This window comes from Heptranchias perlo, chromosome 7 (genome assembly GCF_035084215.1).
Source record: "Heptranchias perlo isolate sHepPer1 chromosome 7, sHepPer1.hap1, whole genome shotgun sequence".
Taxonomy (NCBI): domain Eukaryota; kingdom Metazoa; phylum Chordata; class Chondrichthyes; order Hexanchiformes; family Hexanchidae; genus Heptranchias; species Heptranchias perlo.
Window position 1 is genome coordinate 83167636 of NC_090331.1, and position 24599 is coordinate 83192234.

The 24599-nt window shown below is 43.8% G+C and overlaps 1 protein-coding gene across 2 annotated transcripts in view; it reads left to right on the top strand.

Moving 5' to 3' along the window:
- The window catches only part of agap1 (ArfGAP with GTPase domain, ankyrin repeat and PH domain 1), a 655663-nt gene that overhangs the window by 310936 nt on the left and 320128 nt on the right, over window positions 1–24599 (top strand). For both annotated transcript variants that reach the window (XM_067987994.1, XM_067987993.1), the window contains exon 3: window positions 524–611. In XM_067987994.1, coding sequence (XP_067844095.1) covers window positions 524–611 — 88 coding nt within the window. The remainder of the gene's footprint in view (window positions 1–523; window positions 612–24599) is intronic.

Genomic DNA, 24599 nt, shown 5'->3' on the forward strand with positions numbered 1-24599 from the left:
TTTAAAAGTAGAGTATGTATGAGAACACTTCGAAAGTAACCATTAAACCTTTGGCAGCCTTACTGCATATTGACCCAAATGCTCACAGTACACAGGATTTTTAGGGTCTTGGTAAAGCTGTGTGGCAACGCAGTATTACTTGAATTGCCTTAATTTCATTCAGTCAGATATAGTATCAATTGCCCTGATTTTACTGTATGTAGAATTGGATCGAGACATTAAACTCTTGTTTTACTAGAGGCCATTTTTAAACGAGTTGCTGAATTTTCCCATGGTAAGTTATGGAGGTGTATTATTTTGTGATTGCTGGAGGTTATAGTCTGTACCCTTCAAAGTGAAATCATTAACCAGACTGAACATCGGTACTTAAGTCTGTACATTTGAATGAAAATGACTTTGACTTGTGTTACATACACAGTTCATGATGTTCAGAGTGGTGTGATATTTCTTGAAGGAATGCTCTGCTTCCTGTTCTGTCCCCGATGTAGAGTGGAATCTCATTGACGTCTCATTTGTCTTTCAGGGGATTGTGGGTAATTTAGCCAGTGGCAAATCCGCCTTGGTGCATCGGTACCTGACGGGAACCTACGTCCAGGAAGAGTCGCCTGAAGGTAAGCAAGGAGCAGTTACATTTTACTGATGTTTCTGTTACAGTACTGAGACATGGAGAGGAGGGCTATATTGTGCATCTAGTATTGTCACCCAGCACTATAGTGAGAAATGTAATAACCAAGCCAAAACTAAAAGGACCCTAACAAGATAGAGTTCAATTGAAGGTACTTTTTGGACCTATCTACTCTTCAGTATATATGCTGACATGAGTGCATTTTCTTAATTACACTAACCATACAGATCAACTATTGTTAGTTCAATGCACAGATGGCGATACATAGTGTAATACAGGGACCAATTAGTTTAGTACATGAGTAAGAAGGCTAGGTGTTCCCTGATGACCGAATGGGTAAAGGCAGCACTCACTGTGAAGCTGGTCGCGTCGATCCCCAGTTAGCTGCAGTGTCCTTGGGGAAGGGAGCAGAAAATCAACCAAGAATTTCCTGTCTCGACCCCTGTTAGAAAGTGTATGAACATCAAGAAAAAAATCACGTGATGCTCTCTGAGATCTAATAATTTGCAGGAAGTCACTATCTAAGAATAGGCATTTAAACATGGTACCCAGAACGCTTACAGCATCCATAGATCTGTGCCCCATCCAGGAATTAACACCTGTCTCTATCAATGGCTGGCTGCCATGTTGAAAATTTCCTGAGCTGGAGTTCAAGTATTAAATTCACAGGCTGCTTTGTGTGTGAGTCATGGAGCTAGTGTGAATCTTTAATTCTGTGAAGCTTTATTTTTGCCAGATTTACCAGTCTGCCCTCTAAGAAAGAAACCTAGTTCTTTCTGCACCAGTTGTACGCAATACACTGTAAGTGTCACTGTAAAGTACTTGGGTGTGGCTCCTTTGTGCAGCCTGTGATGATAGCTCGACCATGCATTAGGTGAACCCTACCACACTGGAGTGTGGTCATCCCCTTCATCGAGGGCATTGCTCAAAACATCCAATGCAGAATCAGGCTTTAACACAGAGACTCGTGCACCTTTTCTAAAAGCAGCAATTGTCTCGGCAAAATTTATAACTTATAACCTGGGAAAATTATATAATTTCTAAGCTGTGGTTATTTGTATCATTATAAACGTGGAATTTGTAGTTAAGCACTCAACTCCTTGATGTGTTTTAAAAATAATGATCTTTAGTTCTTTTCAAATCTGCAAATGTTGGGGGTTCTCTGTGCCCAGAATGCATTGTGTTTGTGGAGGAGGAACTCATTTCTTCTTGTGACAACATCCAAGATGACATCAGAGTAACTGCTCTGTTTGTTTTTAATTGCTTCTTTAATAAAAACTTCTCTGTGGGATTGTGTTCCCTGATTATTCAGTAGGTAGATGCAACACATGGTGTGCCTGAGCCAAGAAAATTTCCAAGTTTAAACCTGTTCCTATGCTGAGTTAGCTAATCTCCAGTGGAATGGTTGTCATTTGGATGCTGCAATAGGTCTCCGTGCCGTGGGCTTAGGAGAGGAAAACCTAGCCAAGGTTCCCACTCAAGATCACCACCCATTGAAGAGTACCTTTGTGGCCATTGTGGTGAGAGCCTCAGCTATGATGCTCCTCACAGTTGAATAGCTGCTAATACTCATTGCATAGCCTGACACGTGAGTGAGGAACGAGGCACCTGGGAAGATATGTAGCATTAGTCATTGAATTATGGGCAGGGGGAAGAGAAACCCTTCACTGAATTATTGCATACTCGAGGAAACATTTAATGGCTACTGAGCTTCATTTTAAATCAAAGCGTTTAATAATTGTCTGGAAACAGCCACGACACTGCCCATTGTTTAGTGATGGATGTGGGAATCACCTTGACTGATGTAGCGCAAGTGTTTCCAGTTCAATTCATCTGCGGAACGTGTGTCTCTGTCGCATTGGTGTCCATTTTGAAATTTTCCACGGTGATTTTCAAACAAAGTTCTTTTTTGCGTGCCTCATTGTGTCCTGAGTAATAAAGTGCAGCGACACCGCATCATTCCAGATCATGCATTCCATTAAAGTAGATGTACCTATGCAGATCTACAAATAAAATAGAAAAGAAAGAAAAACATTAATGAAGTAGGATTGATTATTTCACATTATACTTTTGTACTTACCTTTGCACTAACCCCACCCCCTAAAAGCTGTTTCATTGCAGAGGGGTTTATATCCTGTCTTCATACCCTGAATAATGCACTGGGCTATTTTGTGATTAATACTTCTTGTATGAAAATAAATTGATTGCTGAGTTTTGATGTAAAATCCTTTTTGTTTCTCCCTTTAATCACTGTACACTTTGAATGTATCTGCTATTCTTGTGTTCTCTATCTGCTTTGAAACTGCCTTATAATTGTGTAATTGTCACTCTTTATTGGCTAGTGTGTGCTGCCAAAATGAACTAAATTTCTGCCACAGTTTTTTGTGAATTTCTTCGACTTTTTCTTCCCAAAGTCCATCTTTCTAGATGGATGTTGTTGCTTCTTCTGTTGAAATTATCTTGGAGCAGTGTATTGGTGTTTGAAGACTAAACTCACTGTTTCAAAACTAACAGAAACCATTAGACTATCTCCATGGTCAGTGTGCTTCCCAGGCAGTCATTCTATTAATGATCATCGAAACTGATCCATCATAACCATTAAGCATTGTCTTGCTCAAACAGGAACAATCTGATATTTACAGACGTGTATGTTAACTTTATTTATCTCAAAGCATCACTAATTTAGAGACACAATGGACAGGTAATGTTAAATTGTAAGATATGTAATTAAGTTGTACCTACTGGCTGAAACAATAAACGTAGTACCTCAAACTTAAAGTAGGAATTATAATAGCTCACTCATTTCTAACAGGTGTATTTTAATTTGGCTGCTAAACTGCATTTCTGTACCTCCTAATGACAATTTCAAATGTGGCATTCACAAAAGCCTTATCACACTTTGCTTGCCTGCCTGCCTTCCTGTTTGCCTGTCTGCCGAGTGTTTGGTGATACTACTGGGGGGAAGGGGAAGAGATGCCACGTCCTCCGACCCACCCACCCCCAGCTTTCTCCTCCACCCTCCTGTTCCCCTGAAGATATTGACCACTTGCTGTGGTATAATTCTGCGTACCTCACCCAAATGGCCACTATTCTTGTGTGAGCCTGGACAATGAGTGTCAATGGGCATCCACACAAAGGCATTTCTCCTCTCCTCCCGGAGGAAGAGGTCCAGCACTGTACCATAGAGTTTGATTGGTCGATTGCACGGCATAACCTTGGAACACTAACCTCTTCTCCCCCAATGTGCACTTCCAGCAGGTCTTGCTGTATGAATGATCATGTTTGGTCAGCCTGGCCAATTCTTCCAGGGCAATTGTAGCATTCCTACCTCAGCTCAGATCAGCCATCTCGGCACAGACCGGGGATGGAACTGGTTCTTTTGATTTAGCTACTCATTCTTTTAACTATCTTCAGCCACTGGTAGAGCCCAAACTATTTATTTTTAAATAGTGGAGAAGTATCTGCTGCAGCTATACTCCTAGTGTGCCCATCCTTGTGTTGAAATATCTGTCTCTTTGTCCAGGCATCTCACTTAGTAAAACCCATCTTTTCTGTCGTAAATTTATTTCTATTTGCATCACTGTAATCATCACAACTGCCTTTATTTCCTGCGTGCTTGTAGCTCGCAAACCACCAGGTCTCCCAAATTGGAGCACTTTTTAAACCATGATAGATTAATTCAGTATCACACATTTCTAATGCACCTATGCCAGGAGACTTGTTTTCAAAAAACACTCGATACCGATTAAATAAAAACACAGTAGTTTGCCAACTAAATGACTGAATGGGAAGTAACCATAGGCCCTTAATTGATATATTCTGGTTAAGACATTTAGTGATGTGTGCTTGCACAAGATAGGTCATGCACAAATGATCCAGTGGGATAAAATAAAAAGAAGCATATCCTCAATAGTTGTTTGGCCTACTGGTATACACTAGCCAATTTAGGAGCAGGAAATGCTAACAGTAAATGTGTGCCTTCAGTGGTACTGCTACTCATGACTGGCTGTTCCATTCTTTGCAGACATGGATGCAGGTAATTGTACTCTGTATAATCGTGGCAGCAGCAATCCTTTCTTCAGGAAGGAAGAGGTCCCAGCACTGTACAGTAGAGTTCTGATTGTTCAGTGTGCCATCCTTGTAGTGTTGAAACATCTCAGTCTGTTTGTCCAGGCATCTCACTTAGTAAAACCCATCTTTTCTGTCAAAATAACCATTTCAACTGCAAATACTGTCTGTATTTGATTTTTTGAATGTGAAAAAGTCTAGCTCTGTTTTACATATCCACTGGAGAAAATCATTCCTGTTCTTTGTCAAATTATCTGTATTTTTTGGCTAATGCAACCCCAATAAAGTTGCCTTGGTAACGTCATGATAAGTGGAGAACCAATACTGTAACTAGCTGTCTGATGTGATTAGCCGCTTCCTTCCATTGGAGTCTGACTCCAAGGAAGCCTATTGATTCAAGGACCAAGGATTTCTTTCATCCCCCCCCCTGCCCCCGCCCCCATTTTGGGAGGCAGATGCAGTGCAGAATGCTAACTCTATGCTTACATTTCTCAACATGTTGAGTTCCTTCTCTCAACCTAGAAGTCAGGGCAGAAACTAGGCACTTCCCTTGAAGGAGAAATGGGAAGGTAGATTGGACACTGAATCAACCCAAATCAGTTCTCAATTGTCTCCTCATGACTAGTGAGAAACTGCAGAGACAGAGACGCTTGTGTGCAGGCCTACATTTTGATGCATGGCACGGGACCTAAGCAGTTGGAAGAACACCCTAAAAGTGGCAGTGGGTGGGTGCAATAAACAAGAAGGAAGCGCTTGATAGAATGGAAAAGCTTTCAACCATTTTTTACCCAGCTTGCTGACATTTCTGTAATGGTTACATTCTTCATTTATTTCCCCTCCAGATCTTATAGGATAGGCCTATCATACACTGAGTGGAATAGTGGGGATGGGGGATGGTGGTAGGGGTTGTCAGACAGGCAATTATTGAAACATTGTTCATTCAGCATATTTATATTCCCGGAAGATGCAGCTGCCTATGGTATTTTGTCTCTGTGCTCCTCTTCCCATCTTGTATAAAAGTCTTGCTAATCCATTTTAATTATTTTTCTGAAGGAAAGTTGCTCCCCATCAAGAAAAGTTTACAGAAACTTTCTAAGTATAAAGCTTTGCTGCTGTGCTGATTTCAGGTTGGTTGAGAAAGATTCCAAAGGTCCCTCTTGAAGCATTTATTGCTTTTTTAACTAAACTTCCTTTTTTCCATTGCTGTCCTGAGGGTGCTGACTCAGGCTGAGATGTGGTTCTACCAGGAAGAGCGAATCTCTAGCACCTCGCCCAAAATGGTAATTTTTCATATGTGATCTCTCTCCTGACACGTCTTGATCTCACCCTGTGTCCATTCATACACTTTACAACAGAGCCATTGAATAGTGATCCAAAGCAAGAACCCTTGGCTAATTTCCCCACCCCTTTCTAACCCAGCTGCTGAGCTCAATAGTAGAATGCCTAATGATGCCTCAGCTAAGATCATCTAATTCTTTGTAGACAGTGGACCATCCCTAGAACCTCCTAGATAGTTTAGCATGGTTCCACATTGCAAAGTTACCAACCAAGCAATTGGGAGAAGTTCAAATTTGGAAGGTTCAACAGACCAGCATTGACTGACTGAAAATTGAGAGTTCCAATCTCTTTACAAGGGATGCCAGAACCTGTCCTAGGGAGCATTCAAACCTGAAAGATGAGCACAGTTGGACACTAGCTTCCGGTGTAATTTTCAATCTGTAACTCCGAGTATAAAGAGGACATCAAGTTGGGCGTCTGTAAACTACCACTTCATTTATGTCCCGGCCTGTTAAATTCTTAGGAAAAATTAATTGCCCCAGGGTAATCGGCAGCATCATTTGTGATTGCCAGAGAAGGCATTGTGGTCGCTTTCCAAGCACTGTTCTCCATTCAAGAAGCTTTTATGCATGATACCATGTTTTGACAGTTAACATGTACAGCTTCAATTGACCCAGAAATGTTGCCTGATGTCACACTCCAGTTAATTATTCCAGCTCGCTGAGCAGTAACATTTCTTGGAGCTTGGTTCTCTGGTGGCTTCTATGTAAAGCAGGTCAGTGCTATCCTTTTTGTGCTCTAAATGTAGTAAACAGCACATAGTTGACCCATTATACATCATCACAGCCGCTTCAATTTTGATTTTTATTGTAGTTGACGCAAGGATTTTGACTAACGCACCAGGTGAACGCTTTTGCCTAGCGCCTGTGATGATAGTTACCGCAAAATACAAATACACCGTGAATAATCCAGCACCTTCCCTTCAAACTGTTCATTTCCCGACATTTGAGGTCAACCAAAGGCTAGAGAGGGTTGGTTATTATCTCCACATTGATGATGGGTTTGTAATATTTAGCAGTCCTGTACAGGACTGGATCTCAGCTTATAATTGATGAGCATTTTATTGACTAGTTTAATACTGTTACTAATTTATTATCTCCCGCAAGTACAACTTTGGTTAACAATCTGCCACAGAAGATAAATGTTCAAACACACCTATAGAATGCTGCTTATTCTGTTCCCAAAGATTGGAACTGCACTCCTGTAAAAAGCAAACTTTACCAAAATACAACGTATATTTGATTGTGCATTTTATTTATTTTAATGTGGATTTAAGCCTCCTAATACAGGGGTAAGACTTGGAGAAGATCTTGTTAAATTAAATTTTTTAACATTACTCAGAAAGCACTGATTCGGGCTGACATACACTGGGTGCTGGCAGCATTGTGGTATCTCACACAAGTGGTCATTAAACAGTGTGCGTCAAGTAGCCTGGGCAGTGAGCAGGCCATTTGCCTGGAAGAACCATGGCTAAATCCGACCGTTTTCTTACCTTACCTAAAGTACGAGACTGTCCTGCCCTGGATGGCTCAGTATATATGGGACATTCAATCAATGAGTCATCAAAGGAGCTTTCATTTGAAGACTCGGTTAGCTAAGAGAAACTGTGAAGCCCATTTTCCAGGTCCCCCTCTGTCCAGGTGCTGGACAGGTGTGGCCCATCCGAAATATGCTACACCTGTTCATAGAATTACAGCACAGAAACAGGGCATTTGGCCCAACCAGTCTATGCTGGTGTTAGTGCTCCACACGAGCCTCGTCCCACTTGATTTACTTAATCTTACCTTATCGACATATCCTTCTAATCCATTTTCCCTAATGTACTTATCTAGCTTCCCCTTAGATGCATTTATGCTATTCGCCTCAACCGCTCCATGCAGTAGCGAATTTCATGTTCTCACCACTCTGAGTAAAGAAGTTTCTCCTGAATTCCTTATTGGATTTATTAGTGACTGTTTCATATTTATGACTCCTAGTTTTGGAATCCCCCCACAAATGGAAAAATCTCTACGTCTAAGGTCCCGGAATGCTGGATTTTCCTTTCCTGGCCATTAGGAAACCCAGAGACACCTCTGGTAGGGAAGGTCTGGTGCCGGTGAAAGGGGAAAGAAGTTTTCATGCTGCTGCAGATATCGGAGGCTTATGGCTGCGTTCCTGGCTCCTGACCTCATGGTCTTTTGCTTGAGGGCAGCAGCTGGAAGACCCCGGTCCTAAACATCTGTATTTAGTGGAGACATAAATGTGAAGACATACCTCGGGACTCCACTTTGGCTTGGCTGCCGGGCCACCAGGACTCTGGACTGAGAGGGATTCCTGACACATGGCAGCATTTTGGGGTGCCCCATGGCTGCAAGTCCAGGAAGACGAGGTGGGAGGTCAGGAACCCGTCTTCAGTGCCATCGTCTGGCTTGCTCCGACTGCAACCGTGGGCCTAGCTCCAAATCTAGTTTTCCTGGGAAAGCCCAGGAAATACAAGGCAACATACAACGGGTAGAGAGTTGGTAGTACAGCCTTCCACCTCCTTTTTCCTGACCTTTGCGCCCAGGGAATGGGTGTCCCCCAAAGGTCAGGAAAATTGTCCTAGTAATTTCCCCTCCCACCTGTATGGAAATGATTAGAATCCACATCTCGAGCGGTAACGAGGCCATGCCTACACCCACTGTTGCATTCAGCTCCTCAGAGTCTTGCGGGATTTTGCTTCTTGTCCTGCTTGCTTGTTGAGAGTTGCCCATTGCAAAGATCTGTCCACACACTCTGCTCAATCACCACATGGATAATTTTGCATTCTCACCCCTGCCGTTATCGTTGCAGTTGTAGTCTGGTATTTGTATATTCCCAGTACTGATGTGCGTACTGTAGAAACGATACATTTTAAAATTTAAGCAAAAATCCAGATGAGCGGCTGTAACCCATTTTAAGCCTGCTGAGTAGACAGTAATGGGCAACTATTGGACAATAGGAATAGGAGTGGACCATTCAGCCCCTCGAGCCTGTTCCACCATCCAATTAGATCATGGCTGATATGTATCTTAACTCCATTTACCTCCCTTGGTTCCATATCCCATAATACCCTTACCCAAATCTATCAATCTCAGTGTTGAAATTTTCGTTTGGCTTAGCTTCAACAGCATTTTGGGGGAGAGAATTCCAGATTTCCACTACCCTTTGTGTGAAGAAGGGCTTTCTGACATCACCCCTGAATGGCCTAGCTTTAATTTTAAGGATATGCCCCCTTGTTCTGGACTCCCCCCATCAGAGGAAATAGTTTCTCTCTATCTACACTATCAAATCCTTTGATCATCTTAAACACCTCAATTAGATCACTTAACCTTCTATATTCAAGGGGATACAATCCTAGTCTATGCAACCTGTCCTCATAATTTAACCCTTTTAGCCATGGAATCATTCTGGTGAATCTATGCTGCACCCCTCCAAAACCAATATATCCTTCCTGAGGTGCCCAGAACTGAATGCAGTACTCCAGATGGGGTCTGATAAACATTGTTGCCAACAGCACTGGATACCACACAGTGATGTAACCTTGGCATCCCAATGTAAGTAGTATTAATTGAACTCTTAGGTTAAACTGGGTAGTTAATTATACCAAATAGACCTGTAGGGTATTAAGGCTGTCTGGCATCCTTAGGAGTGCAAGTGGAGTGAGAGAATTGGAACAGAAAGCAATTAGCTTGTGCTTTATAGGCAGCTTGTCTAAATTAAGAATATTTCACGAGATTAACACTAATCAAATGCAGTGTTGTAAAAAAAAATGATGTACACGAATTTCATTTTGTTAACTATACAGATAGCAGGTAGTTATTAGTGGTTCCTGGGCATTACCAAACTCTGCTTCTGACAGGATCATTCATAGCACTCAGACTCAATCGTGGGATTGAGTTATTGCGTGGTGAGTGAGTTAAGAGACATTAACAACATGCATTGCATAAACATTATCAACATCCATCAGCTGGTGTTATAATTCTTCTTTCATTTCACTAACACAGAAGCAAAATACCGAAATAAAAACAGAAAATGCAGGAAAAGCTCAGTAAGTCAGGCAGCATCTGTGGAGAAAGAAACTGAGTTAATGTTTCAGGTCGACGTCCGTTCGTCAGAACTGGAAGATGTTGAAGATTTAACAGTTTTTAAGCAAGTACAGAGCCAGTCCAATGGGTAGACACGTGGCAGATGAAATTTAATGCAGAGAAATGTGAAGTGATTCACTTTGGTAGGAAGAATGAGGAGAGGCAATGTAAACTAAATGGTACAATTGTAAACTGGGTACAGGAACAGAGACACCTGGGGGTGTACGTACACAAGCCTTTGAATGTGGCAGAATAAGTTGAGAAGACTATTCAAAAGGCATACGGAATCCTTGGCTTTATAAATATAGTCATAGAGTACAAAAGCAAGGAACCTTTATAATACACTGGTTAGGCCCCAGCTTGAGCATTGTGACCAATTCTGGGCACCATATTTCAGGAAGAATGTCAAGGCCTTAGAGAGGAGATTTACTAGAATGGTACAAGGGATGAAAGACTTCAATTACATGGAGAAACTGGGGTTGTTCTCCTTAGAGCAGAGAAGGTTAAGGGCTGATTTTGATAGAGGTGTTCAAAATAATGAAGAGTTTTGATAGTCAATTAGCAAAAACTGTTTCCAGGGGCAGAAGGGTCGAGTTACATCAAAACTACAGCACAGAAACAGGTCATTCAGCCCAACTGGTCTGTGCCAGTGTTTATGCTCCACACGAGCCTCTTTCCTCCCTACTTCATGTAACCCTATCAGGATACCCTTCTATTTCTTTCTCCCTATGTGCTTATCTAGCTTCCCCTTAAATGCATTTATGCTATTTGCCTCAATTATTTCTTATGGTAGTGTGTTCCACATTCTTACCACTCTTCGAAGTTTTTCCTGAATTCTTTATTGGATTTATTAGCAACTATTTTATATGTATGACCTCTAGTTTTGGACTCCTCCACAAGTGGAAACATTTTGTCTATGTCCACCCTATCATTATCTTAAAGACCTCTATCAGGTCACCCCTCAGCCTTCTCTTTGAGAGTGAAGAGCCCCAGCCTGTTCAGCCTTTTCTGATAATATCCTCTCAGTTCTGGTATCATCCTTGTGAATCTTTTTTGCATCTTCTCCAATGCCTCTACATCCTTTCTATAATATGGAGACCAGAACTGTGCACATTACTCCCAAGTGTGGTCTAATCAAGGTTTTATACAAGTTCTTTGCTTTTCAATTCTATCCCTCGAGAAATGAACCCCACTGCTTAATTTGCCTTTTTTTATGGCCTTATTAACCCACATCACTACTTTTCTTGATTTGTATATCTGCACCCTTAGATCTCTTTGTTTCTCTATCTCGTTTAGTCTCTTATTGTCCAAGCAGTATGTGGCCTCCTTATACTTTCGATTCCGGAATCCAAATCATGAATGTCGATAACCAGATGACACAGATTTAAGGTAACTGGCTATAGAACCAGAGGCGACATGAGAAATAAAATTTTCACGCAGCAAATTGTTATGATCTGGAATTCCCTGCCTGAAAGGGTGGTGGAAGCAGATTCAATAATAACTTTCAGAAGGGAATTGGATGAACACTTGAAGGGCAAAAATTTGCTGGGCTATGGGGAAAGAGCGGGGGAGTGGGACTAATTGGATGAGCCGAATGGCCTCCTTCTGTGCAGTATCATTCTATGCTTCTATATGACTAGGTGTCTTTGATGACGCCCCTATGAAACGCCTTGGGACGTTTTACTACGTTAAAGGCGCTATATAAATGCAAGTTGTTGATGTTGAAAAATTGTACAGAAGCGAGCATTAGTAAACCCTTTGTGTTGAACTCTTGATCATTGAATCCCCTGAATAAGTGCATTGTTGGGTACTAGCTGCAGTTACTGAGCTTAGTGCTGCATGATCTGAGGCATCTGCATCACTGAGACACAGCTGAAATGGTGTGATTGCTGAAGCAGGTTTGGTTAGTGACCATCTCAGTTGATGTTAACTCAGCACCCTGGTGTTGTTGGGCTAAGTTAATCAATCTCCCTGATGATATCTGCACTCGTTTAACCAAAAAATATTCGAAATGCAGAAGTAAACTGAAGAATATTAACGTTCATTTGTCATTTATATTTCTTTTAGAAAGCATGAGTTTAAGAAACAATATGTTCACGCTTCTATGCAACAAAAGTTCTTTTGTTGAATTTTTGTTGTTGCATAATTGCGCCGACAAGTCACTTTGGCATGTTGAATAACCAGTGAAATGGTTCTCGCGTATTTCCCTGTACAGACTGTTTATGGTATTCAGTTACAGTATGTGTGGTATGTGCCATGACGCAAGTCCTACAGGAGAGTGTACAGATGTTTGATGATTTTTCTGCTTGTGTTTATAATTGTTAAACTGAGAGCTTGCCGCTTGATAGCTGGGACTTCACTTTCCTGGCCATGAAATATTTCTCAAGCACTGCTGTAGACAATATTAGGTTTATTAAGTCATAGAATCATACTGCACAGAATGAGGGCATTCGGCCCAGCGTGCCTGTGTCACTCTTTGAAAGATCTATTCAATTAGCCCCACTCCCCTGCTCTTTCCCCATAGCCCGCAAATTTTATCTTTTCAAGCCCATATCCAATTCCCTTTCGAAAGTGACCATTGAATCTGCTTCCACTACCCTTTCAGGCCGTGCATTCCTGATCACCATAACTCGCCGGGTAAAAAAAAATTCTCCTCATTTCCCCCCAGCATTTATGGCCAGTTATCTTAAATCCGTGTCCTCTGGTTGCCAGTGAAAATGGTTTATCCCTATCTACTCTATCAAAACCCCATATATATTCATAAGTCAGATATTTCCACATTCGAACTGCTCAGTGACAAATTGTGGAACTGTGTGAAGCTTATGGAATAGGCTTCCACCTGGTACAGTGAAAATAGACTCATTAAAGAAGGAAATAGATTGATTCCTTATCAACAAATGGAGACTTGCAGACTTGGGCTTGAGGCCAGGAAGATATTAAAATGGTTTGCACATGGTGTAACATGGATCTAAACCTTAGAGCAAGCTGGGTGAATTGTCTTTTCATGTTCCTTTCCACTGTTTTGTCCTTTGATTTAGTTTCTCACGTGCAGTCGTACACTCAGGATTGAGAGTGAGAGAAAGAACTGCAGATGAGAAGGTGTGTAGAATCATAGAATCTTATAGCACAGAAGGAGGTCGTTCAGCCCATCGTGCCTGTAAACGGCTCTTTGAAAGATCTGTCCAATTTCCCCCTACACCCCAGCTTTTTTTCCCCATAACCCTGCAAATTAGTCCTCTTCAAGTACATGCACAATTGCCTTTTGAAAGTCCCTATGGAATCTGCTTCCACCACTCTTTCAGGTAGTGCTCTCCAGATCTTAACAAACCTCTGTGTGAAAAAAATTCTCCTCGTTTCCCCACTTTTGCCAATTATTTTAAATCTATCACCTCTGGTTACCGACCCATTTGCCAGAGGAAACAGTTTCTCTCTATTTACTCTATCAAAACCCCTCATGATTTTGAATACCTCAATCAGGTCTCCCCTTAACCTTCTCTGTTCTAAGGAGAACAATCCCAGCTTCTCCAATCTCTCCTCATCCCTGGTATCATCCTGGTAAACCTCCTCTGTACCCTCCCCAAGGCCTTGACACCCTTCCTAAAGTGTGGTGCCCAGAATTGTACATAACACTCGAGCTGAGGTCTAACCATTGATTTGTAACGGTTTAGCATAACTTAGAAAAGACATACTTGCTCTCGAGGCAGTGCAAAGAAGGTTCACTCGGTTAATCCCGGGGATGAGGGGGCGGACATATGAGGAGAGATTGAGTAGAGTGGGACTCTACTCATTGGAGTTCAGAAGAACGAGAGGCGATCTTATTGAAACATGTAAGATTGTGAAGGGGCTTGATCGGGTGAATGCGGTAAGGATGTTGCCAAGCATGGGTGAAACTAGAACTAGGGGGCATAATCTTAGAATAAGGGGCTGCTCTTTCAAAACTGAGATGAGGAGAAACTTCTTCACTCAGAGGGTAGTAGGTCTGTGGAATTTGCTGCCCCAGGAAGCTGTGGAAGCTACATCATTAAATAAATTTAAAACAGAAATCGACAGTTTCCTAGAAGTAAAGGGAATTAGGGGTTACGGGGAGCGGGCAGGAAATTGAACATGAATTTAGATTTGAGATTAGGATCAGATCAGCGATGATCTTATTGAATGGCAGAGCAGGCTCGAGGGGCCGATTGGCCAACTCCTGCTCCTATTTCTTATGTTCTTATGTTTTTATATTCATTGCCCCTATTTATAAAGCCAAGTATCCCATACGCTTTCTTAAATGCCTTATCAACTTATCCTGCCACCTTCAAAGATTTGTGAATGTGCACCCCCAGGTCCCTCTGCTCTTGCACCCCCCTCAAAATGGCACCATTTACATTATACTGCCTTTGCATGTTGTTCCTCCCAAAGTGCATCACTTCACACTTATCCGTGTTAAATTGATTCTGCCATGTGTCTGCCCGTTTTACCAGTCCATCTATGTCCTCCTGAAGTCTGCTGCTATCCTCCTCGCTGTTTTTTTGTATTCGTTCACGGGATGTGGGCGTCGCTGGCAAGGCCGGCATTTATTGCCCATCCCTAATTGCCCTCGAGAAGGTGGTGGTGAGCCGCCTTCTTGAACCGCTGCAGTCCGTGTGGTGACGGTTCTCCCACAGTACTGTTAGGAAGGGAGTTCCAGGATTTTGACCCAGCGACAATGAAGGAACGCCGATATATTTCCAAGTCGGGATGGTGTGTGACTTGGAGGGGAACGTGCAGGTGGTGTTGTTCCCATGCGCCTGTTGCTCTTGTCCTTCTAGGTGGTAGAGGTCGCGGGTTTGGGAGGTGCTGTCGAAGAAGCCTTGGCGAGTTGCTGCAGTGCATCCTGTGGATGGTGCACACTGCAGCTACAGTGCGCCGGTGGTGAAGGGAGTGAATGTTTAGGGTGGTGGATGGGGTGCCAATCAAGCGGGCTGCTTTATCTTGGATGGTATCGAGCTTCTTGAGTGTTGTTGGAGCTGCACTCATCCAGGCAAGTGGAGAGTATTCCATCACACTCCTGACTTGTGCCTTGTAGATGGTGGAAAGGCTTTGGGGAGTCAGGAGGTGAGTCACTCGCCGCAGAATACCCAGCCTCTGACCTGCTCTCGCAGCCACAGTATTTATATGGCTGGTCCAGTTAAGTTTGTGGTCAATGGTGACCCCCAGGATGTTGATGGTGGGGGATTCGGCAATGGTAATGCCGTTGAATGTCAAGGGGAGGTGGTTAGACTCTCTCTTGTTGGAGATGGTCATTGCCTGGCACTTATCTGGCGCGAATGTTACTTGCCACTTATGAGCCCAAGCCTGGATGTTGTCCAGGTCTTGCTGCATGCGGGCTCGGACTGCTTCATTATCTGAGGGGTTGCGAATGGAACTGAACACTGTGCAATCATCAGCGAACATCCCCATTTCTGACCTTATGATGGAGGGAAGGTCATTGATGAAGCAGCTGAAGATGGTTGGGCCTAGGACACTGCCCTGAGGAACTCCTGCAGCAATGCCCTGGGGCTGAGATGATTGGCCTCCAACAACCACTACCATCTTCCTTTGTGCTAGGTATGACTCTAGCCACTGGAGAGTTTTCCCCCTGATTCCCATTGACTTCAATTTTACTAGGGCTCCTTGGTTCCACACTCTGTCAAATGCTGCCTTGATGTCAAGGGCAGTCACTCTCACCTCACCTCTGGAATTCAGCTCTTTTGTCCATGTTTGGACCAAGGCTGTAATGAGGTCTGGAGCCGAGTGGTCCTGGCGGAACCCAAACTGGTTATTGGTGAGTAAGTGCCGCTTGATAGCACTGTCGACGACACCTTCCATCACTTTGCTGATGATTGAGAGTAGACTGATGGGGCGGTAATTGGCCGGATTGGATTTGTCCTGCTTTTTGTGGACAGGACATACCTGGGCAATTTTCCACATTGTCGGGTGGATGCCAGTGTTGTAGCTGTACTGGAACAGCTTGGCTAGAGGCGCAGCTAGTTCTGGAGCACAAGTCTTCAGCACAACAGCTGGGATGTTGTCGGGGCCCATAGCCTTTGCTGTATCCAGTGCACTCAGCCGTTTCTTGACATCACGTGGAGTGAGTCGAATTGGCCGAAGACTGGCCAAGTTTTGTATCATTTGTAAATTTCGAAATTGTATTCCCGATACGTCCATCACCAAGAGTGGCTCGGTAGCACCACTACTGACCGAGCTGGCCGAGTCCTGAAGGACATAGCTGCCAGACTGGGCCTGCGGCAGGTGGTGAGCGAACCAACACGAGGGAAAAACCTACTTGACCTCGTCCTCACCAATCTACCTGTCACAAATGCATCTGTCCGTGACAGTATTGGTAGGAGTGACCACCGCACAGTCCTCGTGGAGATGAAGTCCCGTCTTCGCACTGAGGACACCATCCAACGTGTTGTGTGGCACTACCACCATGCTAAATGGGATAGATTCAGAACAGATCTAGCAGCACAAAACTGGGCATCCATGAGGCACTGTGGGCCATCAGCAGCTGCAGAATTGTATTCCAGCACAATCTGTAACCTCATGGCCCGGCATATTCCTCACTCTACCATTACCAACAAACCAGGGGATCAACCCTGGTTCAGTGAGGAGTGTAGAAGAGCATGCCAGGAGCAGCACCAGCCATACCTAAGAATGAGGTGCCAACCTGGTGAAGCTACAACTCAGGACTACATGCATGCTAAACAGCGGAAGCAACATGATATAGACAGATCTAAGCAATTCCACAACCAACGGATCAGATCAAAGCTCTGCAGTCCTGCCACATCCAATGGTGGTGGACAATTAAACAACTAACGGGAGGATGAGACTCTGCAAACATCCCATCCTCAATAATGGCGGAGTCCAGCACGTGAGTGCAAAAGACAAGGCTGAAGCGTTTGCAACCATCTTCAGCCAGAAGTGCCGAGTGGATGATCCATCTCGGCCTGCTCCCGATTATCCCCACCATCACAGAAGCCAGTCTTCAGCCAATTCGATTCACTCCACGTGATATCAAGAAACGGCTGAGTGCACTGGATACAGCAAAGGCTATGGGCCCCAACAACATCCCAGCTGTAGTGCTGAAGACTTGTGCTCCAGAACTAGCTGCGCCTCGAGCCAAGCTGTTCCAATACAGCTACAACACTGGCATCTACCCGACAATATGGAAAATTGCCCAGGTATGTCCTGTCCACAAAAAGCAGGACAAATCCAATCCGGCCAATTACCGCCCCATCAGTCTACTCTCAATCATCAGCAAAGTGATGGAAGGTGTCGTCGACAGTGCTATCAAGCGGCACTTACTCACCAATAAACTGCTCACCGATGCTCAGTTTGGGTACCACCAGGACCACTCAGCTCCAGACCTCATTACAGCCTTGGTCCAAACATGGACAAAAGAGCTGAATTCCAGAGGTGAGGTGAGAGTGACTGCCCTTGACATTAAGGCAGCATCTGACCGAGTGTGGCACAAAGGAGCCCTAGTAAAATTGAAGTCAATGGGAATCGAGGAAAACTCTCCAGTGTCTGGAGTCATACCTAGCACAAAGGAAGATGGTAGTGGTTGTTGGAGGTCAATCATCTCAGCCCCAGGGCATTGCTGCAGGAGTTCCTCAGGGCAGTGTCCTACGCCCAATCATCTTCAGCTGCTTCATCAATGACCTTCCCTCCATCATAAGGTCAGAAATGGGGATGTTCGCTGACGATTGCACAGTGTTCAGTTCCATTCGCAACCCCTCAAATAATGAAGCAGCCCGAGCCCGCATGCAGCAAGACCTGGACAACATCCAGGCTTGGGCTCATAAGTGGCAAGTAACATTCGCGCCAGATAAGTGCCAGGCAATGACCATCTCCAACAAGTGAGAGTCTAACCACCTCCCCATGACATTTAACGGCATTACCATCGCCAAATCCACCACCATTAACATCCTGGGGGTCACCATTGGCCAGAAACTTAACTGGACCAGCCATATAACTACTGTGGCTCCGAGAGCAGGTCAGAGGCTGGGTATTCTGCGGCGAGTGACTCACCTCCTGACCCCCCAAAGCCTTTCCACCATCTACAGGGCACAAGTCAGGAGTGTGATGGAACACTCTCCACTTGCTTGGATGAGTGCAGCTCCAACAACACTCAAGAAGCTCGACACCATCCAGGACAAAGCAGCCCGCTTGATTGGCACCCCATCCACCACCCTAAACATTCATTCACTTCACCACTTCACCACCGGCGCACAGTGGCTGCAGTGTGTACCATCCACAGGATGCACTGCAGCAACTCGCCATGGCTTCTTTGACAGCACCTCCCAAGCCCGCGACCTCTACCACCTAGAAGGACAAGAGCAGCAGGCACATAGGAACAACACCACCTGCATGTTCCCCTCCAAGTCACACACCATCTCGACTTCGAAACATATCGCCATTCCTTCATCGTCGCTGGGTCAAAATCCTGGAACTCCCTTCCTAACAGCACTGTGGGAGAACAGTCACCACACGGACTGCAGCGGTTCAAGAAGGCGGCTCACCACCACCTTCTCAAGGGCAATTAGGATGGGCAATAAATGCCGGCGACGTCCACATCCCATGAACGAATTTTTTAAAAAAGTCCAGGTCATTTATATATAACAAGAAAAGCAATGGTCCTCATACCGACCCCTCGGGGACCCCACTGCACACTTCTCTCCAGTCAAAAAAACATCCGTTCACCACTACTCTCTGCCTTCTATCCCTTAGCCAGTTACGTACCCAAGTTACCACTGACTCTTTAATGCCATGTGCTTCTATTTTTCGAATTATCAAATGCCCTTTGAAGGTCCATATGTACAACATCTACTGCATTACCTTCATCAACCCTCTCTGTTACTTCATCAAAGAACTCAATCAGGTTAATCAGATATGATTTGCTGGCTGTGTGCATCTCCAAGTGAGAACTAATTTTGTCCTTGACAGTGGTCTCTAGTAGTTTTCCCACCACTGGCGTTCGACTGATTTGCTTGTCCCTCAGGTTTATCCCTCTCCCCTTTTTTGAATAAGGGTGTAACATTCACAATCCTTCAGTCCTCTGGCACCACTCCCATATCTAAGGAGGATTGAACGATTGTGGTCAGAGCTTCTACTATCTCCACTCTTGCTTCCCTTAGCAACCTAGGATGCATCCCATCTGGACTGGATAACTTTTTGATTTTGAATGATGCCTACCTATTTAGCACCTCCTTTTTATCTTTTTATTCTATCCAATATCTCTATTCCCTCCTCCTCTATTGCAACATTAACTTCATCCTCTTGTTTTGTGAAGACAGATGCAGAGTACTCATTCAGTACCTCAGTCATGCCGTCTGCCTCCACAAGAAGATTTTCTTCTTTGTCCCTATTTGCACCCCCCCCCCCCCCCCCCCCCCGTTCTTTTAACTATCCCTTTACTTTTTATATGTTTCTAAAAGATTTTTGGGTTCCCTTTTATGTTACCCGCTAATTTTTTCTCATATTCTCTCTTAGCCCTTATATCCTTTTTCAATTTCCACCTGCACTCTCTGTATTCTGTCCAGTTTTCTACTGTATTCTGTACCTGACATTTGTCATAACCTCCTTATTCTGTTTTATTTTAGCCTCTTTTTCCTTTGTCATCCAGGGAATTATGGCTTTGGATGCCCATCCTTCCTCCTTATGGGAATATGCTTGGTTTGTACCCGAACTATCACCGCCTTGAAGGCCTGCCATTGCTCATTTACTGTTTTCCTGGCCAATCTTTGTTTCCAGACCACCTAGATCACTTCTCAAATCACTGAAATTGGTTCTCTTCCTGTTAGGTATTTTTACCGTTGATTGTTCTTTGTCCCTTTCTGTAACTACTTTAAACCTAATTATATTATGATTACTATTACCCAGATGTTCTCCCATAAACACACTTCACTTGCCTTCTTTCATTCCCCAGAACTAGACACATGGCTTTCTTCCTCGTTGGGCTAGAAACATACTGATCAAGAAAGTTCTCCTGTACACATTTTAGGAATTCTTCACCTTCCTTGCCCTTTACACCGTTACAGAAGACCCTATCCAATCTTTTAAAATTGTTAAATTGCTAGTTGAACGCACAGATTATTTCACTTTCTGCTTCTGAAAATGGTATTTGATCATCACAAATCCCTTTTTAAAAATATAGTATATTTTAAAGATATGTGGTTAATTAAAATATCCATATTTGTCAGTTTTTTAAATAGACTAGGTTCAAGCAGTATGAGCTGCTAATGAAAATTGGAGAACTGGTTTGGGAGCCTGCTATTGTGAGGAAGCTAGATTTCCGTGCCCTCCACCTTGCCCAATGTCCTCCCCTTTGCTCCTGAAGGGACTGATTAAAGCTGCGATATGGACAAGGTGCTAGCTGGACTCCGTCACCTCAACAAGTGATCATTTTTGTTTTTGAGCCTAGGGGATGATCAGCCAATCCTTGGACACCTGAGGCCAGTTATATTACCCCAGTACTATCCGGGCTGAGATCGTGTTGCTCAACATCGACTGTGGAACAAACTCGGGTCCCTCCTGTTTTATGTGGCTTTGTACCATGATGGGTAGTACATTTACCAACTGAGCGAGTGGCGTAACACATACTTTTTAAAAACAGACTGTAATTCTTTTTGTTTCCCCTGTACCTTTATGAAGTGGAAAAATAGTTGCTGTTTTCCCAGAGGGAATGTGGCACAAAACCAGAAACAAAAGTCTCCGTTGACCGACTATTGATTCCAAGTCAGTGAGAAGGACAAACAGTATCTCTGAGTCTGGTAACAACAACAGCATTTATATCGTGCCTTTAACATAGTAAAACATCCCAAGGTGCTTCATAGGAATGTAATCAGACAAAATTTGACACCGAGCCACATAAGGAGATATCAGGACAGGTGATCAAAAGCTTGGTCAAAGAGGTAGGTTTTAAGCAGTGTCTTAAAGGAGGAGAGAGAGGCGGAGAGGTTCTTGGAGGGAATTCCAGAGCTTAAGGCCTAGATAGCTGAAGGCACGGAAGCCAATGGTGGGGCAGAGGGAGTGGGGGATGGACAAGAGGCCAGAATTGGAAGAACACAGAGTTTTTGGAGGGTTGTTGGGCTGGAGGAGGTTACAGAGATAGAGAGGAGCGAGGCCATGGAGGAGTCTACTTGACATGTGACTGTAGAGAAAAGACAGTGATTATTAATCGTGCCATAACAAAACCCAGCACCACATATTGGGATTGCTGGAGCTGAGTTTTATTCTGTAACCTACTCAAAACATAATGTTCAGATGTTGCTATGGCAACAGGTTGATGGCATTTACTCTCCTATCTCTGAGTATAAAGCTTCTCAAATGAAATGGGAAGAAACATAAAAAAACAGAAAATGGTCATTAACAAATCAGTAACACTAGTTGTTTTACATGCATAAAATGGTGGATACTTCAAATAAAATTGAAATGTCGCAGAAAATCCTGAAGCTATTAAAACGCACCTGCTTCTTCTCCCCCGAAACCTTGGTGTCTTCTCCTGCATGACCCAGTTGACTGCTGGCCATCGATGATGTGTTTTTCCCGGCTGACGCCTTGTGTGCCATGTCACGTGACAAACTCTTCCCCCTCCCCCAGCAATAGCCAGTCATCAATGCTAAATTTTTAAAAAAGTGTAAGACGATTTGCTAATTCCATAACCATATCTGATTTTTGGCATGAAATGTAGAACCAGCACAATGTTTTGAAAGCTCTCCTAGTTTGAAGTTTAGCTTCTGAACTCTAATCTTCTGGCCTGCAGCACTGACTGTATCTAATGAATCTTTCTTTTAAAGGGGGAGATTAAACCACCTTTCCCTTGGTGTCCTGCAGTCTTCGTCTCTCACCCTGAAGGTTCTACATTCGTTCCCTGATCTATGCGGAATCAGCTTGAGCTGTAGTCAGGCTGCAATTATGTCGTAGAATCATAGAAAGGTTACAGCACGGAAGAAAGCTATTTGGCCCCTCGAGTCTGTCGTGGCTCTATGCAAGAGCAATCCAGCTAGTCCCACTCCCCCGCCCTATCCACAAAGCCCTGCAAATTTTATCCTTTTGAAAGCCATGATTCCCCTGGGCTAGGGAATGGAAAATTTAGCCAGGGTCCTGCTCTTAATTTCTAGCAATCTTTGCTAGGAAATATGAATCAGTGGATCTTGCATGAACAGGATCAGGGTTAATGTTGATGCCCTCACAATTAATTAGCCTGCTGAGGAGAGATTGGGTTGACTAGGCCTGTATTCACTAGAGTTTAGAAGAAATCTCATTGAAACATATAAAATTCTGACAGGGCTAGACAGACTGGATGCAGGGAGGATGTTTCCCCTGGCTGGCGAGTCCAGAATGAGGGGTCACAGTCTCAGGATACGGGGTAGGAAATTTAAGACTGAGATGAGAAATTTCTTGACTCAGAGGGTGGCGAACCTGTGGAATTCTCTACCACAGAAGGCTGTGGAGGCCAAGTCACTGAATATATTTAAGAAGGAGCTAGATAGATTTCTAGACACAAAAGGCATCAAGGGGTATAGGGAGAGAGCAGGAATATGGTATTGAGATAAAGAATCAGCCATGATCATATTGAATGGCGGAGCAGACTCGAAGGGCCGAATGGTTCACTTCTGCTCCTACTTTGTTCTATGTTTTTTTTTCTATGACATTTACTGTCTATGCTCACACATGAAGAATGACCAATAGAGTGAGGTTATGAAGAACTGCTGGTGACAAGGAAACCTTCAGGAGATAAAGGGAGAAAACTGGAAAAGAAAGAAAGACTTGCATTTATACAGTGCCTTTCACAAACTCAGGACGTCCCAAAGCGCTTTACAGCCAGTGAAGTACTTTTGAAGTCTAGTCACTATTGTAATGTAGATAATGTGTCAGCCAATTTGCGCACAGCAATGTCCCACAAACAGCAATGAGATAATGACCAGATAATCTGTTTGTGATGTTTGAAGGACAAATATAGGCTTCGAATAGTGCCATGGGATCTTTTACATTCACCTAAGACGGCAAATGGAGCCTCGGTTTAACATCTCATTCGAAAGACGGCACCTCCGACAGTGGAGTACTCCCTCGGTAATGCACTGGAAGTGTCAGCGTAGATTGTGTGTTCAAGTCTCTGAAAAGAGAAAATCTTAGCTGTTAATTGTTTTTGAAAATAGGAAGTTATTCCCTCTGGCTGTCATGTGGAACCAGTGTGGCCTCTGCAGGAGGTGGATATATTTTAAAACACTACTATTTGAGGCTATTTTAATAGCACCAGTGTCTGGGTAGGACCTATAGAGATGAACAACAAAAACAACTTGCATTTATATAGCACATTTAACATAGTAAAAACGTCTCAAGGTGCTTCACAGGAGCATTATCAGACAAATTTGACACCGAACCAAGGACAGGTTTTCACAGAGGTAGGTTTTAAGGAATGTCTTAAAGGAGGAGAGAGTAGTAGAGAGGCGGAGAGGTTTAGGGAGGGAATTTCAGAGCTTAGGGCCTAGGCAGCTGAAGGCATGGCCGCCAATGATGAAGCGATGAAAATCGGGGATGTGCAAGCGGCCAGAATTGCATAAGTGCAGTCATCTTGGAAGGTTATAGGGCTGGAGGAGGTTACAGCGATAGGAAGGGACAAGGCCATGGAGGCATTTGAACACGAGGATGAGAATTCTAAAATCGAGGCGTTGCTGGACCAGGAGCCAATGTAGGCTGACGATCGTGGGGTGATGGGTAAGACTAGCAGCAAGGACTATTGCACGAGCACAGAAAGTGCCAGGATGCTTCACCTGCTCACCTCTCTGTCTGCTTGCAGGCAAAGATGATGCTACTGATGGAGGCAGTGCTAAATCGACCTACTTTACTGGTATACACTACTACACTAGGACAGTGGCACCATGCGACAAGCTCCCAATATAGAACAGATATAAAAGTGCACATAAAACATGGAAAAATATAACGACAGCATCTGAAGGATTAAAGGAACAGCAGCTGGGCCTATTTAGAGTTAAGACCCTAGATATATTATCTAGATCTGTTTTAAAAAATATTTGTGCCCCATTTTTCTCCCACTCTGCTGAAGCTACTGAGTCTTGCTACAGTTGTGAAGGTACCAGCAGCCCTTTGGATCCTGACCCAAGCCAACATGCAGGGTTTTGGAAGATTATTTGGCCATGGAGTGCGTCATAGCCAAGATGGCTCCTGGGTTCACCAGATGTCCATGTGCTCGCTTTCCACAGGAGTCACTGGCTAATGATCAGAAGGCAACCCACCAAGACTTGAAGAACAATTAGCCCATGCAAAGGAGGCTATAAATTGTAGGGATCATGCATCATTGCTGCAGGAGTTCCTCAGGGCAGTGTCCTCAGCCCAACCATCTTCAGCTGCTTCATGAATGACCTTCTCTCCATCATAAGGTCAGAAATGGGGATGTTTGCTGATGATTGCACAGTGTTCAGTTCCATTCGCAACCCCTCAGATAATGAAGGAGTCCG